Genomic DNA, 19,400 nt, shown 5'->3' with positions numbered 1-19,400 from the left:
TTTCCTTCCTTTTTCCCCCTCTCCCCAACCCCTCAACTGCTCTGCAACATCATAGAATGTTAAAAAAACAAAAAAGTAATATTAATAAATAAACTTAAAAAAAAAAAAAAGAAATGGCCAGCAATGACTGGTCTTTGAGACTGTGTGGTACTTCAACAAAATTATTCAAAGCTCAATGTCATTCAAATATTCAATGACATCAACATTGAAGATTCCTTGGTATAGTATTAATCCTAGATTAACAAAACAGTAATCCCTTATATTATTAAAACACATTACATTCTACAAAATGATTTTATATCCAAAGTGACTTCTTTTCTTCCTTATAACAACCTCATGGAGTGTATTTTGTTGCCCCCATTTTACAGATGAAGGAAGGGAAGCTCAGAAAATGAGTAACATGACTAAGGTCACATAGTAATTGGCAGAGATGAGTGTCTTTGCAATCAAAGGAAGGCTGAGAGCAGAGGTGGAGTATATATGTGGAGTATAGCATGAGATGTTTTTTTAAAAAAGTCCCTCATTTGCAAAACCTCAGTCAACACATTAGTGTAAATTGAACATTCAAACTTCCCTTTTGGGATAACTGGTTGAGATAATACCCTCTGCTGATGCTGTCAGCCAGATCCTAAGAATCTGAATCTAATTGTTCAGGAAAAAATACTTGTATTCTCTCCTCCCATGATGTTGAAGGTTATGCACTTATGTACTCATTATTTGCTTTTTCAAAGAAAATGTGTATCTGGTAAGAGGCTACTATAACACTGCTTTTTCCAAATGCCCCCACTGCTATCAACTAGAATGGGTGCCTTGTACAAAAGTAGGGGTGAATGCACACTTTTTGATGCTAATTATGATTTCTGACAGATTGTAACCAAATCGTGCTCCAAAACAATAGTTTGAGGTTCATCCAACTCTTGATTATCCATGGAAATAGGGACTAGAAATAGTATGGATAATTGAAATCCACAGACGAACACAAACCTCATTTTACAAATAGCTTCAATCTCCTCCCTCAGCAAACCTTTGACTATAGCTAATAACATAATTAGGTTGACTGGTTTGAAGTTTATCACCCCCTCAACTCTCCGCTCTGGTTGAAGTACTGCTGAGTGGAAAAATGGTTTTAAAAAACAGCTAACGGAATTAATAAAATCAAGAGTTGACTGAAGTAAAACATCTCTTTGTTTTATTTTAACAACTGTGATATGTGCATGTGATGCTTAATAAATGCTTTTTAATGAGACGGATATATGGTGATCGAGTACATTGTCCATTCCACTCTTCTCTTGCTGACCCATCTCACAGTCCTGGGGTTGCTTGGCTACTTCCATACCTGTCTTGCATATTAAAGCATACTTAATGTTATTCATTCATTTATTCTAAATCAGCCAATAAACTTCCAGCAGTAAGGATGGATACAAACTCTTAAAAAATGTAACATAATGTGAGATTAAGATCCAGAGGGAAGATGAAACATATATAATATATAAATATATGTATATAAATATGCATGTATTTAGTTATGATAATACTGGTTGTCTTGACAAGCCTCTGAAAATAGTCAGGCCACTTGATACATTTACGAAAATGTTACCTCTAGACACAAGAAAAGTGTACTGAGATATGAAGATATGAAAATTATTTGACTTCTTTATTTTACAACAGTGCTACATTGGATTTAAACACAAGGTAGTTGCATGCATTAGTTTGTCTGGGGGGATACTTTTGAGAATTGGAAACACTAACTAAATCATTACTGGTTCTTTACCAATATCTGATGCTCCTTTTTTCCCTTCTGAGTGAACCTAGATTTGTTTGGGATGGCTATGTGCCCAGTTAAAATTCCTCACTTCCCCAGATTCTTTTACAGATAAGGTGGTATGATCTAGTTTCACCCAGTGATTTATATGTAGCGCTCTACCAGGTGAAGCCCTGGGCAAGCTATTATTTCCCTATACACAGGGAAAACTGAGATCATACACACCTTTTGCCTTTCCTTCTTCTTCCTGTTTAGAATGCAAGGGGAAAAAAGCATGCAGATAAAGCGGCCATCTTGTGACCATAAGAGAAACAAGCCACATGCTAAGGATGTCAGTCAGGAAAGACAGAGGAAATTGGGTCTCTGATGGAATTTGGGGGCCACTGAACTAACCCTGGCCTGCCTCCCCTTAAGAGAAAAACAAATCCCTATTTGGTTAAGCCATTTTTAGCAGGGATAGATCCACAGGTTTGTTAGAGTATTGTCTTTGCAGGTATAGGTTCCTGGCACTCTGCTTTGGCAGTCACTTTTACATTCTCTTCACATCCCCAGAAATTATGACACACTCTAGCCAGAGTTTCTTGCAACTACTGGTCATATGTTTCTTGTTCAGTCCTCTCAGGCTACAATGATGTTCATAATGCCATTCACAAAGTCCAAGAACTTCCACCAATTCCTACTTGCCTGATAATTTTTATATTTGGTTTCTTCCACCACTTTCTTAATGATATCTCAAACCACCATAAAACTTGTAATTTAATATCCATAGTGAAACATGTGTATATTTAAGTATACATATACACATATTTAAAATATTCTCAATATATACAGCAACCTAACAAATCAACATTGTATGGGACAATACTGAACAAGGTATGCCTGGGATGTTTTTTCAAACTGAAGCTGTATGACAAGGTGCATTTTATAGAATTAAATCTGTGATTGCCAATAGCCTGCTAGAACTATTCATAAGTGAGCCTTCTAGTACCTGTTGGAGGTAGGGAATTATAGGATGGGATCTGTGGTTGGAAAAAAGCCATCATGAAGTTAACAGGGAGGTCATAAATTAAGCTACCACACAATTTTCCCCATTTTTTTCATCTTCTTATGAAAACATCCCAGAGTTTTAAGGCTCAGCTAAGTGCTTTTAGCACTTGCTACATTACATAAACATTATTGGGTACATGTAGGGACCCCAGGTGGCTGCAAGCTCCTGGAGGGCAGGTACCATGTTTATTCATCTGTTTCCTCATTGTCTGTCACATGGTGGGTGCTCAGTACATATTGACTGAATTGAATATGGCGAGATAGGAAAAGAGTGGGATTAAGGAATTTAGAATTGCAGGCTTTTCGTTTAATTCCTTTTCCTTAAACAGCTTTCCAGCTGGAGAGAAAGGTAGAGTAAAATCGGGCAGATGCAGGAGTTTCGACACTTGATTTTAGGTGGTGGTACATAAATTCTGGAAAATCCTGAACAAACGAGGAAAGATAAATAATTTGTGCTTTAGCTTGAGAGGAGCACAGACAAAAAAACTATCATGAAAAAGAATTAATAACCAGTGAGGGAAAATACCTAATTGTTTAAAATGTCTATATACCCATCAATTATGTTTTAAATGGCTTATGGGTATCATACGTAAATATTGCCACCTTTAGTTTATTGCTAATTTCTCAATAATTTTGAGTATTTTAATAAAAATTTCTGTTTCTGTAAGAAAAGTTTAATTGAATGGGAAAACATAATAGTTGTAGATAATTACTACTGAGGGGAAACTTGCTATTTGGACCATGGGCTCACAACAAAGACACCATTACTCATTAGAGATAAATTTCTTGTGAGGAAATAATTCTCAATTGCATGCAAATTCAGTCTATAAACAGACAGTAAATATCTTAGGGTATGAATATTTTCATTTGCCAGATTACCAATAATTTCTGCCTGCTGCTCTATGTAAGGAGAGCTGGCATCTAACTCTTCTTTAACAACCTTTGAAGTTGTTATGAAGCAGGTAGTGGTTTATGATGTTTGTGGTCACCATCAGTTAACTAGAGGATCTAGAACACCAGAGCATCACATCTTCTTCCCATATGGAATTCAGCTAGATTCCAGGCCTCACAAGGATATAAGCTTTTGCAGCTGACGAAGAAGAGTAACAGCATCCCAGAATCCAGGGTTTCAGAAACATTGTTTCAGAGTTTGCCTACTCAGAACATTAGGCCTTGCCCCAATTGGTCAATTTTACTTAAAAACAAAACAAAAGAAGACAAAATGGGCTGTCGGATTAGCTCAGTTGGTGAGAGCTTGGTGTTGATAACACCAAGGTCAAGGGTTCAGATCCCGTTACCACCCAACTGCCAAAAAACAGAGAGGAAAAAAACCCAAGGAATTGGCTGTAATACCTTGCCTACTTCTCCATCACTTCAATGGTAGCCAGGAATAATTAGAATGAAGTATGACTGTTCAATTAGCTTTCAAGATTGATCAATTGAAATAAAATTTATTTTTATTATATTTGGGTAGCCTAGACATTTAAAAAATGTGGATTTTCCAAGCGACAATGAAGATCGTTCATTACTTTCATGAAAGCTAATAAGCTGAGGAATACTTATTTTATACATTAGGGGGATTCGAAATGGGAACCAACTAACCTCTGAGGGCACCTCTTCAGAGCCCTTCTTAAAAGAACAATTCCACAACCTAACCTGGAAAGTGGCATGCACCATGGCATACACTAGATGGGTGATGAGAAAGCCTGAACTTCCTCCAGCTGGCATGGAGCCGCTGGGTGACACTGGGCAGCGTACTCCTGCATCTAAGTTCTGACTGGTTTTAGGACACTCCATCTCCGAGTAAATGAAGGTCAGGCCTGGCATTCTCATCATGCTTCCGGGGTGAAACTCTCACAACTGCCTACAGTTCACCTAGACTGCAGCCATTCCTTGTGTCTCTCAGCCCTTCTACTAGCTCATTCTCATGGGGCACTTTGTGATCCTCCTTCCCTCAGATGCATCTCACAGCAAGAATCTTTTGGACACCAAATCTCTCACAGGCTGTTAAGCATAAGGATATACTTACTTTCCTTTTGTCTTCCTACAAACACTCCCAAGGACTTTTCCTTTCTTCTCTTGATGTAATTTTGACCCCATGTTTGAGGTCTTAAAAACCACTTACTTTGTCTCCACAGTCCATCTTTGCCAGATTATTTTTCTATACAACCTCTGCCTTTCCCTGGCTGCTCTATTACCATCTGGCTCCTAATTCTTTCAAACTTGTTTTATCACCCAGATTTATCATTCCTACCCCTTCCCACATACCATTAATTTTCCTGAAATGTTGCAGTTGAGTCCTTTTCCAGTTTTCTTCCTTTGATCTCCCCAAGAAGCTGGAGGTGGTGTGAGACCATCCGTCTGGGAGTAGGGAGATCTGGAGCGTGGTGGCATTGCCTATGGGAGAGTGGGCAGTGACTCAGCTTCACTCAGTTTCTGACTCTTCCCCCATAAAGTGAGGAGGTTCCCTCTGGCTCAGAATTTCGTGGTTCTAGGATTTCTTTGTACTCATACAAAAGAGTCAGGGAAGTTTATAATTGGTGTACCAGAACACTAATTGCATCATATGAGCCATTTGCTTGGCAAAAACAAGGGAATTACAGGCTTATTAGATGACATGGCAGTGAGAAAGATGGAATTTGGGGCTCAGGGTAGTACATTGTCTTTTTTTTTTGACACAGGAGCAAGCTCACAGTTCATTAGATTGGCTTATCGCTGGTCAAGTTAAATAGATTCAATTACACTTTGCAAATGAAGTAAACATTTCTCTGCTTTTTCCAACTCAGATGTCTAGGATTTTAGTTTCCCTTCTGTAATAAAGGGAAATAATCACAACGTTTATTCTAAACAAAGACCACTCTGGAGGTGGATCAAGGATGTGAACAAAAATAATGCATTATTTTGCATAGCTGACATGGTGTATTGAAGGCATAAAACATTACACATACTATAAACAAATGAAAAGCCCCAGTCAGTCCTGTTAGGCTCAGGCTATGATCGATTGCAAACTGAGGGCTGTAAAATAAGTAACAGTCTGCAACCATGGTTTATCAACAGTTTTATTTTCCTGAGACAACTTTATCCTACAGAGCTGGAAAAGTGCGGCGCCTGGATTGGAAGAGGATACCGTGATTTTGGAAGTATTTTCAGTTTCATCGTCCGAGGTTTGCACTCAGCAAAGTTGCTTTCACGAGCTCCCGCACAAAATGTATTTGGGCATAACAGCTTTCAGAGATTTTATTAGCCCCTTGGGTTAGCCCTGAGAAAAACATACTCGAAAATGTAAGTCGCAAACTGGAAAATGTTATTTTGAGTTGGGTTAAAAAAAAAAAAAAAAAAGGCCCACAAAATCTGAAATGCCCAGCTTACCTTTGTGCTTTTGTGGGTTGCCTTCTCTTTCTTTCTTTTTTTCCTCGAGGGAAGGGAATTGGTGGGTGGGAAGCATTTTTATTTTGCCTCCTGTTCTTTTCTGAATAGTCATTTAAAAGTGCATAATAAAGTCATCCCTTTCAAGGCCCGTTCTTTCTGTGCGTGCTGGGGAGACAGCAGGAGGAGGGCCTGCTCTTTCACAGCGCCATTCCCCGCGTGGGCCTCCCCGGCACCTCTCACCTTCTCCCCAGTGCCCAGACCCCCAAACCCATCTAAGCGCGGGGACACGCAGCCGACTGGCATTCGAGTCACCCCCCCCCCCCACCTTCCCCAGCCGCCTAGCTAATGGTGTCTCAGTTTATCCCGCGTCAAGGCAGTCAGCCCGTGCCCACGGCGCACCCTGGGTCTCCTCCAGGCACGCAGGCGCTGGCGGGAAGCCCCGGGTTGGAGATCTAGGGGACCAGGGGACCTGAGTGGCCGTCGCCCCGCGCGCGGCCCGGGCAGGGCAGCAGGCGGCGGCCGAGGCGTTAGGGAGCGACCCCCTCGCTGCGGGGCGCGGGCGGGCCGGGCCGAGGGGCGCCCCGGCTGAGCGGCGCCCGCGGCAGCCCAGCGGCAGCTGCGGCGAGAGAAGCGCGGGCGGCGCGGGGAGCGGGCGGGACGCGCCCAGAGACACGCAGAGAAAGGGCAGCGCCGCCGCCTGCTGCCGTCCTCGGCGCGGTTAATCACGAGCTCCCCTCTCGCTGCTGATTTGCAAGAGCAGATTAATCAGAGAGCGCGGCTTGATGAAATTTGCTGTTATTGTGCCCATTTTTAGCAACATCTTTTATTATCTTCATTATTCATTTACAGGGGACCGGCATCAATTATGCAAATGAGTTCACAGACTTTGCAGATTACTTCATTTGCCGCTATTGTTTGTGGAAATTTAATTATTAAATATTATTAAGCTTGCGTTTTCTTCAATTTTCCAAGGCTTAGTTTCATTTGATTTTTCCTCCAGCTGCTCTTCTTTCCTTTCAGTGCCAAAACAGCTCCTCATCAAAGCGGCTCTGGCATGTGAAGACCAAATAAAATCTCCTCAATTTAATAATTTTGATGTTAGTCCCTTGTTCTCAGCTGCTTGCTCAAAGCAATGCAGAGAGGAACGCAGAGCACATTCAATTTAATGAGCAGAAATTGAATTCAAGTTTGTTCGGAATTGACTTCAATTAAGCAGAGTCTTAATGATAAATTAATCTCTTTTCTTTATTCCCTGGAATTTGTTTTTCAAAGTAGGAAATTGGACTACATTGAAAGCCCAAATAAAGAATACCAATTTTAACTAGATCATGGAACTGATAGCAAAATTTAATTCTTTATAGTAACGTACTTGGACAAATAGCATTCTTTCAATGGCATGTATTATAATTTATATTCATTGTTACCACTTACACTTCCATGGCGTGGATAAAATGGCAGTTGAATTAAATATGGGCTTGTAATAGACTTCAGAGTTTTAATCTTTATTAAGAAACTCTAATTGAATGCATAATTAGCTTTTCAGGCTTTAGGAAATTCGGTTTAATATCTATGTGAACTGAAAACATTGATCAGGGATTTTAAAGCAATTTTTATGGTTTATTTTTGAGAAGAAATTATCAGGCTGTATGTAAAATGGCATTTTAAACTGAATAGCAAGAATCTGAGGGACAAGGAATTGGGTTCATCCTGTGTTGTTAAGGACACCGAGCCAGGGCTTCCTTGGAACCAGGGCCAATGCTGGTAATTTTAAGTTCCTTTTATTAAAACCTCTAATGTTCCTCCAGGCCACCAAATCCATTATTCCTGTCCAGACCCTGCTGAAAATCAAACTCGCAGCTACTCGGGGATTTTAATGAGGGCGTCCATATTGATTGTTTGGTTACACTGTTTGGGTTTGCTGCCACTGTCAAAAATGTACCTGACATTTTTTTTCACCTGAATCATGGATCATCTTTTCTGGAACATGCAGAGCATAATTCTCCACGCTCCAGTCTGCAAAGCACTCTATCTACATATGCCAAACGTTATTATTGCAGTTCCTTCAGGAGTGACCTTAGAAAAGATGATGTTTGTTCCAAAGAACTTCAAGCTGTTCACTGTGGTATATTCATAGTCACAAATTTAAAATACATCAGTGAGTGAAAATACATTTAGGCTGTGTGCTGTTTCACAGAGTGCATGGCTTCCCTCTGCCTGCTTTCTGCTCCTTCCACATACTTGTTTTATTACTCTTGGCCACTCAGAGAGTGCGTGCGAATTTGACTTTGCTGTGAATTTTAAATAGAATTGCATGTGATGGAGATTATCTTCATTGTGTGACAGTACAATATCATTATTTCTAGTACTTTTCAGAGTCCACATGCTCTGTGTTAGAATTAAAGATTTATATAATAATAGAATTTTAAAACTGACAGGGCTCTTAAAAATCACCTGGTCCAATTCCTATGTTTTATAGATGAGGAAACTGAGGCCCATAAATGTTATGTAATTTTTCCAAGGTTGCAGACTGAGCCAAAGGCAGAGCCAGGACTAAAACTTACAGGTTTACTGACTTCTGGACCAAAGAATCTTTTTTTTTTTTTTTTTTTTTCGCTATTCAAAGCTGCCTCCAAGTTGTGTAGTGACATCTTTGAGTAAGTGGAAACTAGTTTTAAAAAGACAGGAATTAATTTATTGTCTTGTTCAAACTGGGAAATATATTGATTAAAGTGCATAAAAGCACACACAAAAGTAGTAAGCCTATTTATCTGCTACTCAGACAATTGAGAAGCCTAAACAAACGGGATTGTTTTGTGCTCTACTTTAGTGAGAGAGGAACAAATGAAAAGTTAATCGGCTAGTATCAGAGATTTTTTTTTTTTTTTTTTTTTTTTTCCGTGACCGGCACTCAGCCAGTGAGTGCACCGGTCATAGGATCCGAACCCGCGGCGGGAGCGTTGCTGCGCTCCCAGCGCAGCACTCTACCAAGTGCACCACGGGCTCGGCCCCAAGTATCAGAGATTTTTAAAGCAACAACGATAAAAAGCCCAAGAAATGTTATAATGCTATATAGTCTCCGTACATACCAAGTCCTATATTCTATAGTCAGGGATGATAACACTTTGTTAGTGTTTCCAGTATTCTTTACATTTTATCCTTCATGAAACGGTGGTATTCCAAATCTCCTTTATCCATTGCAATCTTTCACTTGTTCACTTTTAATGAGCTGTGAGTCCTGGGTAATTTGCTAGATGTTGAAAACATGAAGACTGAAAAGGCTGCTAAGGAGATTACAGCCTAGCTAGTGGGGAAAACAGGAAGTCTCATACAATAACGATCCTATGAAATAGGAAGTGTACTAGTGTGTGCATAGAGCACTGCTGGGGGAAAGCAGAGCGGGGGCGTCTAATGCAGACCAGGGGGTCTGGGAAAGCTTCTCCATGCAGTGATTCTTTGAGCCCTGCTTCGAAGGGCAAGTTACCAAGATGACGAGGTGCTGGTGGGATGGGGTGGGCAGACGCAAGGGGGGTTTATCAGGTAGAAGGAAAAGCTTATGAATGGCAAGGAGGCGTGGAATAGAATGAACGCTGGCTGAAGGTTTGCGCCAGGGAGTGCTGGGAGGTTCAACTGCAAAGCCAGCAGTCAGACGATTAAGTAAATTTTTGTATTAAGTTAAGGATCAGTCATTTCTCCTTTTAGTTTGAAGGGCAGCTGTTTAAGCAGCTTCAGTGAGAATACAAACATTCCTGGGATCATGGTAATCTCATCTTCATCCCTTATTAACCAATATATTCGTTATTACATAGTCCTTCAGCAGTGATTAGCTGGAATGTAATACAGGTTAGAGGAATTTGGCGGATAGAATGGGGACAGGAAATGGGAGGAGGGAAGGAGAAAGAAGAACCGAGACATTGATGAGGGTGGGATGGAGGTGCTGAAATGAACCATCTGTTCACAGCTTTGCCTAGGACCCAGGTAAGACTTGGGCCATTGAAATCATCTGTGCACCTCTGTTCATGGATGATGGCTAGAGTTTCACAACTTCTATCTTGGTAATACTGTTTAATAAGAATTTGTAATGATGATTTGTAATGTTATGATGACTCTCTAAGAACTCAATGCCCCAATGAAATTAAGACAAACAAAATCATATGTTAAGTCTTGTGGTGTGTTGTACCAAGTTTTTGAAAATCAGCCTCTTATTTTTAATAAGTAGGGTACATCAGTTAATTAGAACATTGAGTTAACCAGAATACTATATTTCCCCACCACTCTAAATCAATTAGCTTATTAAATCTATTTCTTTATTTGCAGCCCTATAAAATTGCATTTTCAATCTTCTGTGCCAGAAAACCAAAATAAATACAAAAGTAGCATACACAAAAGCATTTCAGATAAGACCGATGATATTTTCTTCCAAATTAAAATAAAAAAAATTCAGGCAGAATTATGTAATTTCAATAAGAGTTTATCACCATGTGCTGAAATTTTTTTTTTAAAAAAATATTTGAATGGAAGGAATAGGAATCCAAGCAAAAGCCATAAGAGAAGTGATATCACGTTATAGTGATTGTTACGTTTGTTATCTATGGTTGATTCAATTTAAAGAGAGATTGATTTAAAGATCTGCTCAAACTTCTGTTAAGGGTGAAAGGATGGGGGGGCTTTTCTTCTAAACTTGTCTTCTTAAGTTGAATTAAAACACCAGCTAAGAAAGATTCTAAGTCTGTGTAAGGGGCGTCTGAATCTGAGAGTGTAGGCCTTTAGGTGGCCAGTTAATCGAGTGTAATGTTAGAACCCCAACTGATGGATGTTATTCTGGGACCACTGATGAGAGAACATTTCTTCACTACCTTTCTCCTGAGGATTTAGTGATTTCCTTGTCAGGTTTGACCAATACACATTTTCTACCTCATTTATCAACTTTACAACCCCAAATCAATGATCAGGGTGTCTTTGCATATCTTGCAGTTTCCTCTTGATCTGCTCCCTCAATTTGAAGTAGTGTAAGTGACATTTGGACAGTTATTGAACCCCTCTGTGTAAAACACTCTATGAAGGGTCTTGAGGGCTACAAAGATGACCAGGACGGTTACTCACTCCTCAAGCATTTCCTATGTGAATGGTCTAGGGGACAGAGAAGTAAATAATGATTATTAATGTAATAAGTATTATAATGAAGGTAGAGACAGGGCTCTGAGGAAAGAGAGTGATGCATCACTTAAGAAGGAAGGAAATTGAACCTGAATTTAAAGAATCAATTGGAGTTTGTCAAGGCCTGGAAGGCAGCAATGAAGTAGAGTGGAAAGAGCAGGGGCCTTCCAGTGAGACAGCTGGGTTAGAATCTGTCACATATTGCTAAGACAAGTGTCACCTCTCTGAAACTCAGTGCCTGAGCATAATATCTACCTTGCAGAGCACGTGGTCATATATATCTGTCAGAATACCACCATGTGCACTTCTTGCCCAAAGTGCTTAGATTTGGGAAGGAAAGAATCTGGCCTCTGGGCACTGTCTTCCTCCCCTTTCCCCCCCTTCAATGTGGCTAGGAGGAGCCCTGAGTCTCAGGGTGAAGTCTGTATAGAACCAAGGACTGGGGAAGGGAGGAAAGTGAGAATTCAAATATGCCTGGCCTCCATGCACAGGCACGCGCATGCGTGCGTGCGTGTGTGCGCGCGCGCGTGCATGTGTGCCTGTGTGTGCGCGCACGCGTGTTCCTGTCCTTTGGCTTCTTTCTGTCCTGGATTTTTAGCAAAGAAAAGATAAGAAATACATTTGTGAGGAAAAAGCAAAAGTATAGCAACCTTCCTCTTTTTCTTATAATCTTTCCACCAACCTACGGTTTGTATGCTTAAATGTCCTGGCAAAAATTAAGCACTCAATAAATTTATAATGAACAAATGTTAAAAACAAAAAGTTGAGAAACGAGGCAGATGGAATGAAAGGAAACTAATTCAAAGAGGTTCTTAGAGCTTTGGCATTTTTCTGAGAGTGAGGATCATGAATTTTATTCCGCCTCCCAATTCCCATGTGATATTGTGTCATTGGGGGAATGAAGTAATCAGACGTGTGTGGAAATGAGAGAGAGAGAAGGAAAGTGGAGGAGACAAAGATGGGGAGAGAAAGAAAAGCAGAGGAAATAGGGAGAGAGAAAAATAGATGGGAGAAATGTACATAGAAAGGGAGAAAAAAGGAGGAGGATAGGGAGGGATGTGGGGAAGACGGTGATGAAATGAAAGCAGAGAGCGTGCACAGAGTCTGAAGTTCAGGAAACCACGTTTTATACACTTAGGGATTCATTTCTGCAGTGGGTTTCACAGTGTTGTCATCTCATCATATTTCCTCAAAATTCTCATTAAGCACTGTTTATAGCTGTTTAACTGCTGCTTACCTTCGGATTTTCAAGGGCTTGATTCATAATGGGATAGATAATCATAGTAACCCATAACGGGGAAATAATTATTCTCTTGGCATATTATCTGTGGCACGTATTTGGGCCCCGAGCGAAGGGTTTGCATGTTCCTACATGGAGAAGTTGGAGGTTTATTGAGCTTGCCTTCATTCAATAGCAGGATTTGATTTATTTCCCCTTAAGATACCACGTATCTTACAATTAGCTAAGCATCACATTTTTTTCTCACTTGGTCGCATTTTTGAAAAGATACACCTGTTTCCTGTGGTTACCTTCCAGAAAAAAAAAAAAAAAGCTGTTAAGTCACAGGAAAGCAAAGCAGTCTGGGACAGCAACTTAGAAAACTACACAGGGAAGATCCCTGCCATGGGGGTGAGAGGGATGCTTTGCAGAAAAGGTATTTATTTAAGGCTATCAGTTTTTAATTTTAAAAAATATTATTCTGTTAAGCGAGTAAACAAGCTAAAGTAGGATTTAGGAGGAAAAATAATACTGAATAAGTAAAAGTGTGAACTTCCTGTTTTATAGAGTTTCATGAATTTTTAGGAAATGCCTTGTGATGGTGAGAAACTGTGGTTTTAATTCAGTAGGATGAAAACGTGGAGATTTTTCTGTTTGTTCTTCTGCTTGTTTCCATTTCCATGAATAGCTTTCCACTTTGGGGACCTTTTCCCACTACAGCCTGCTGTGCTGTTTTAGTGGGCTTTTGAATATCGATAATCAAAGATGTTTACTGTTCTTTAGTGAAAAATAAAATCTTGTCTTTATTAGGTATGGAGGCGAGGGTCGCCAACCTACAGTTTTGGAGTCTGTATTTCAAAAAAAGTCACCCTTCTTATTTAACATTGTCCTTCATAATACAAATTGCAAATAAGGCAGAGTGCCAGTGCTGAGAAGTAATTTCAATTAAAATTCCCAGGGCTTTTCAGGGGCAATACAGGAGTCAGTCTTAACACAGTGTCCTTGAGTCTGGGCACAGCTTACCTGGAAAGATTCAAAAAGGGACAAGTAACTTTAGTGTCACCCCCTTTGTATTCCCTGCCTTCCCCCCACCTCCACTCCACCAAGCCATAAACAAAGCAATGACTGCCCTTTCCACGAAAAAGGAGGTTCAGTGATTGCTTGTCTGGAAAAGCTGGTAATGGACTATTAAATAGTTGTTTGTGAAATCACTGCACAGTACAGTGTTTACTTGTTTCTGCAAAAGTATTTCTGTTTACCCAGTTCTGGATAAAGAGCAGATCATTTGGCAAAGCCCCAGAATAAACAACATCCCCACCTTCCACTTCTGTCTTCTGGTCCAGGCCTCTGCATTTTCTGTTGTTATGCAAATGAGGGAGGGAATGTGTGGGGACACAGCAAGTAGGTTTGGTCTGGTGTGTTGGAATATCTTGTACTGAAAGGTGGAATAGCCTGTCCCAAGGGAAACCATGCCCCTACCCTAAGGTATCTCCCTCAGCACCTTGTAATGGCATTTAAAAATCACACAATTGTACTCTCCTTTAAGTTAAGGCTGCTGATAAAATCAAGAGTTACTTTGAAGGGGCGACATTAAACTGATATCCATTAACATTTGAGCTCAAATAATACCTATCACTTAATGAGTGTTTATTTATGTGCCAGGCATCATGCTAGAGGCTTTATCTTTGTTATCTCATTTACCCTCACAAGAGTACTATGAGACCGGTACTATTATTATCTTCAGATTACAGATGAGGAGACAAAAGCACGTAGGGGTTAAGTCACTTGCCAAGTCTTATAGTTGGCAAGCAGAAGAGCTATGGTTTGAACCTAGATTGTCCTCCTGAGCCCATGTTTTCATCATACTTGTGTCGACAGAGAATGGGGGCCAGAGAAAAGAGGGTATAGGACAATAAAACATGGATGTGGTGAGCTGGAGACGGTGTTGTCCAACAGAAGAGGCTGGGTGGGGGAGTGTGGATGAGGGAAGACTAAGCAGAGGGAAGGTGGATGTCATGAGCTCCTGACAACCTCTGGGGGTTTGGAAGGGAAGGACTAGTGGAAATGAGCACAGAGAAAGGGGAGGAGCTAAGGGGGCAGAAAGTTAATTTTACAGAGTTTCTTATGGCTAACTTGATGGAATTATTTTTTTAGATTTTCCCTTGATTTTGAAATTGCAGGATTTCTGCCCTTCTTTCACAGTTGTCAAGTGCATTGGTCAATTACATAGTTTTCGTGTACTATAATTCTGTGTCCATGAGTTCTCATGATTCTCACAGGCATTTAATTTCCTTTTGCAGAAGAGGAAACTGAAAGGCAGAGGTTTGGTGGCAAAGCCAGGAATAGAACTCATGCTGCTTGTTCTGAGCCAGTGTTCTCTCTTTCCAGCACACCCCAGGAATGTTTTGCAGGCCACCCTCTTTCCTCCACTACAGACACCCCTCCATTTTGGTCTGCACGTGTTTCAGCCTCTTTCATTTCTAGGAGATGGTACAAGTCACCCACTCACTACTCTGATCTCGGTCTAATATTTGGGTTCTGTTAATTCATTGTTATGTGGAAAATGCCTTCCGTGAAACACAACAAGCTGCAGAAAATATAATTCTCCCTTAATGTATATTTACTAAGTGTATTTATTATTCATCAGGATTGCATTTTAAAATGTGAGTCTAGATTCCCTCACTTTTAATCCCAAACAAATGTTAAAAGATTTATTTTCATAATAATCCCAGAATGAGAGCTAAGTAAGCCTCCCTGAACACAGCTTGCCAAGTGGTGGATGTTAGCACCATATATCCACGCTAGATGCTCAATCTGCAGTTGCTTGTCATCTCTTACTGTTTCTAGTGGTGATGTACAGAAGCATCTGAGCACACCAGGGCCCATCAATGGTTGCAATTTGTTGGCACTGACTCTAGGGAAGGAGTACTGTGAGGGAAAATGTTAAAGTCCCTTTTCTTTGCAAGATATAGATAGATGTGGTGGGAGAAATAAAGGCAGATGGTTGAAGAAAAGAGAATACATGGGCCAGGAAACAGGAAAATGCACAAAAATAAGCTTCAAAGTCTTCAAGGTGGCATGAACATCAAAGTGTTTGAATAGTATATGAAGAATTGAGCGTGAATGCATTAAGCATCTCAGAATGAATAATTCCTACTTTCCCTTCCTGCAGGAAGAGAAGGCTCAAGAGAACAGGTGCCAGTATGAGACTGGCACAGTGGAGAATTCTCAGTAGTCGTCAAAGACCAGTTTACATGACAACGCAATGGCATCCCTTCACCTAGGTAGGGATCCATGTGAACAGGGCACTTCAGCTGACTTTTGTAAGGGTCTTCGCTCCTTAGTGGTCTTTGTCACAATTCCAAGTGGCATCTGTTTCACGCATTTCTCAATCCAGAGTGTAGAAGTCTCCTGGTTATCAGTTTGAGAACCTTTTCTCATTTGTGAGGACTAGTGAAGAGTTTCATATCTGCCCAACTAATATATATTTTTTCGTAACCCCACAACATCCATAATGTATTAATAATCAATGTTGGAACTGAGTTAAAATAGTTCAATTAAAAAAATAGTTCAACTCAGGAAGTCGGTCAATACAAATCAGAATGTTTTCTTCTTCAAAGCTGAGTATCACTACATCTAAAACACCAGTATGGCCAATTTTACAGCTTGTGTTATAAACAAAGTAAAAGTGGAAGTTAATGAGAGAGCAATGCTACAGTTTTATCCAACAACTGTTATTTTCTTACATGGGGTAGAGTCAATGAAACTAAAGCAGAGATTGATCCCTATTGTTTTGAATATACTCAAATGAGTAGAGGCAAAGATGAAGGAAAAGGAATCCTATTGGCCAACAGACAGATGCAGGGTCCTCTAGGCCCCAATCTGTTATGATGAATTCTTCAAATATAATTTTAGTAAAGAAAAATATTTGGGGAAATATTTGCATTGCATCAAAACTTTATGGTGTATAGTACAGGGAGGAAAACTGAACATGGTTTCTACCTGCATTTCAAATATAATCCCATTGTGTGTATAATGGTATACCAGTTAGGTAATAATTAAGGTTGAAGAGTCAGATTTAACCAAAGAACCAGTTTTACCCATGTAATATAGCAATTAAAAAAAAAAGTCAAACACCTTTAAAGAAATAACAGAAAATAGTCACTTTCTAAAATTAAAAGGAAAAAATGACAAATCAAATCAACTCTCTGTACAGTGGTTATTCTTTGGCCTCTGTCTTGAACTTCTCCGTTCAATGCCACTGTTCATTTTTCTCTGGCAGATTTTTTGTTGACCAATGCCTTCCAAGTTAGCGCGCCTGACTGGGAACAAAACTGTTCTCTTCTCTGTGAGATACTAAGTGACATGACCTCTGAATTCTTGCCATAGCCCTTAGCATTTGATAAGAGAATTAAATAAAAATAATTGGGTATCTTTTGCAGAACTTGATGCCTGTAATAAATGTCACTGGTGTCAAACAAAACAATTTATAAATTATTTTGAAATGAATTGTTTTAACTACAGAGAAGGCATAGAAAGAGACAAATGGGAAGGATTTTCGAGAAGGCATTTCTATAATGACATCATAAGAAGCCAAGAGAGTTTCAATAGCAATTCTATTCATGCCAAGAACAGGAAAAAAGCAATGTAGCAGGCCCAATGTTTCCATGTTTGTTTGTTATGTTACCCTTTCTTATGTGACTGAAGAAAATAAAACTAGTGATAGTGTGGAGACATCAAATCAATTTAAGTATTAATTTACTTGTGTGAATGTATATTACCTTTTACTGAGTTTCATGAAACTCCTTTGCTAACCAAAAGAACAGCTAGGGACAAGGTTACTTGGATTTTTACAATCCTTTGTCTCAAAATATTGCAGATGTGAAAATAACAGTGGTTAGCATAGTATCCTGCACCAAACAGGTTTTATATTTGTGGTAAAATTTCCAAATGAGCATGGTATCACTGAAATGTTGTCAAAGGTTATGTTTAGTTCATGAGACAGGCTCAAAACAATGACATTTTTCTTTCAGACAAATTCCCAAGATGGGAAAAAATTAAAAAAGCAAATTAAGTGGAGAGAAGTAAATGAGACATTATTTCTCTAAAGTTGTTTTATTGCCTGCCAGGAAAATATCTTCAGGAGATGGACTGAAAAGGAAAAGACTTTTGTAGTGAGCATCTGAGCCACAGCAGATTTGTGGGTATTATTGGCTTTTTCAGACATCAAAAGCAAACTGTGTGAAAGATGATGGAGGTGCTCAAACAGGAATGGGGAATGAAAATGAGCAAATAGAAGATCATGCTCAATAAAAACACAAAATGATAATCAGAATAAATGAGACTATCAGTGCACAAGTAGAAGAAAATCAACTAGGAACATCTGTTCAGGTGAGGCTGAAATTAAGAGAATAATCAGGCTGTGGTCGTATGCATTTGGAAAAAGTCTTTGAAAGATATGACGAGTAGAATCTCATCCTTCGCCCATGTGGAATGATCATATACTACCTTTGCACCTTCATTGAAATTGGGTTTTGTGGCTGTGGATGCTATACCTTCAAAGAAACAGTTTTGCAGCAAAAATGCAATTGGATGTGCATTGCAGATTAAGAAAATTTTAATGGTGAAATGAAAATTTCTCAGAGAAATATACAGAGATCTGTTAGTTATGAAAAACATTTCTAAGGGAGTCTTCAAATGAATGAAATCATAATAGTATCAGGCCAGGAAGATCTATGGAGAAATAATATATATATAACACAGAGAACATTTAAATAAAATATATTGTCTTTTGGTTTTGGAAAAAGTAGGATACATCTACTTCTAGCTATTCCTCCTGCTAGATACAGTTAAAAACTCTGGAAATTATATACAAAATAAACATAAGAAAACAGAAAGATAGAGAGAAGAAAGCAGACAAGTTAGGGACCTTGGAACCTGAGGAACAACATGATGGTGAGTTTCTCGGGCTTTATTTTTGCCACATTTATCCCAGAAGCCAGCAACCTGGAAATGCCAAAAGTTCAAACAGACAAACAAAAAGCTCCAAGGTAAATCTGGTTTTTTTAGCCAAAGGACCAAGAAAGGGTCATCCTAGCAAAACAGAAAACTTTTAGAAAATTATCCCCCTACCCTATCCAAATACCATAGAAAAAATGGTGGTCCTACCTGCACCCTTGTCAGCAAAGGCTGAGTGGGGAGCCTGGACTTCCATCCTCCCCTGGAGGGAATGAGTCACCTCTCCTGCCCCTTGCTGGGGTTGTCAGAGAGGCTGAGCAGGAACCAAGGACTTGCACCTCCTCCCAGAGGTCGTGAGCTCTTCCCACTGTGCTGTAGGCCCAGTAGGGAGCCCCACCTTCCACCCCCACTCAGCAGAAATGAAGCAGCACCAAGAACCTGGAAATGAATGCTTAATTTGAACGATAAAAGACAATAAACAGAAGACCACACCAATGTGGCATAGGTGTTGGAGTTATCTGACAAGGATTTTAACGCAACCATTACAAAAATGCTTCCATGAACAATTATGAACACACTTGAAACAAATGAAAAAATGGAAAGCATCAGCAAAGAAATAGGCGATATTAAGAACAACCAAATGTAAAGGTTAGAACTGAAAAATACAACAAACAAAATTTTAAACTCATTCAACAGTCTCAACATGTAATGGAGGGAACAAAGGAAAGAATCAGTGAGCTTGACCATAGAACAATAGAAATCACCCAGTCTAAACAGCACAGAGAAAATAGATTAAAAAATAATGAACAGAACCTCAGACGGAGACTGAGGAGAACCTATGGAACTACAGACGGTCCCTGATTTACTGTGGTTCGACTTATGATTTTTTGA

At 39.7% G+C, this 19,400-nt stretch overlaps 1 protein-coding gene across 1 annotated transcript in view; it reads right to left on the bottom strand.

Annotated features, from left to right (window-relative positions):
• The window catches only part of LOC134384197 (uncharacterized), a 94,858-nt gene extending 76,093 nt beyond the window's left edge, over nt 1-18,765 (bottom strand). Inside the window, exons 1-4 of the mRNA XM_063105789.1 lie at nt 18,720-18,765; nt 6,578-6,918; nt 6,179-6,278; nt 5,078-5,206 (exon numbers count right to left, since the gene is read on the bottom strand). Of these exons, the coding sequence (XP_062961859.1) occupies nt 5,078-5,206; nt 6,179-6,278; nt 6,578-6,918; nt 18,720-18,765 (616 nt within the window). The remainder of the gene's footprint in view (nt 1-5,077; nt 5,207-6,178; nt 6,279-6,577; nt 6,919-18,719) is intronic.
• Between the last annotated feature and the right edge of the window lie 635 nt (nt 18,766-19,400).

Source organism: Cynocephalus volans, chromosome 8 (assembly GCF_027409185.1).
Source record: "Cynocephalus volans isolate mCynVol1 chromosome 8, mCynVol1.pri, whole genome shotgun sequence".
NCBI classification, from domain to species: Eukaryota; Metazoa; Chordata; class Mammalia; order Dermoptera; family Cynocephalidae; genus Cynocephalus; species Cynocephalus volans.
This window is presented reverse-complemented; position numbering and strand designations above follow the sequence as displayed.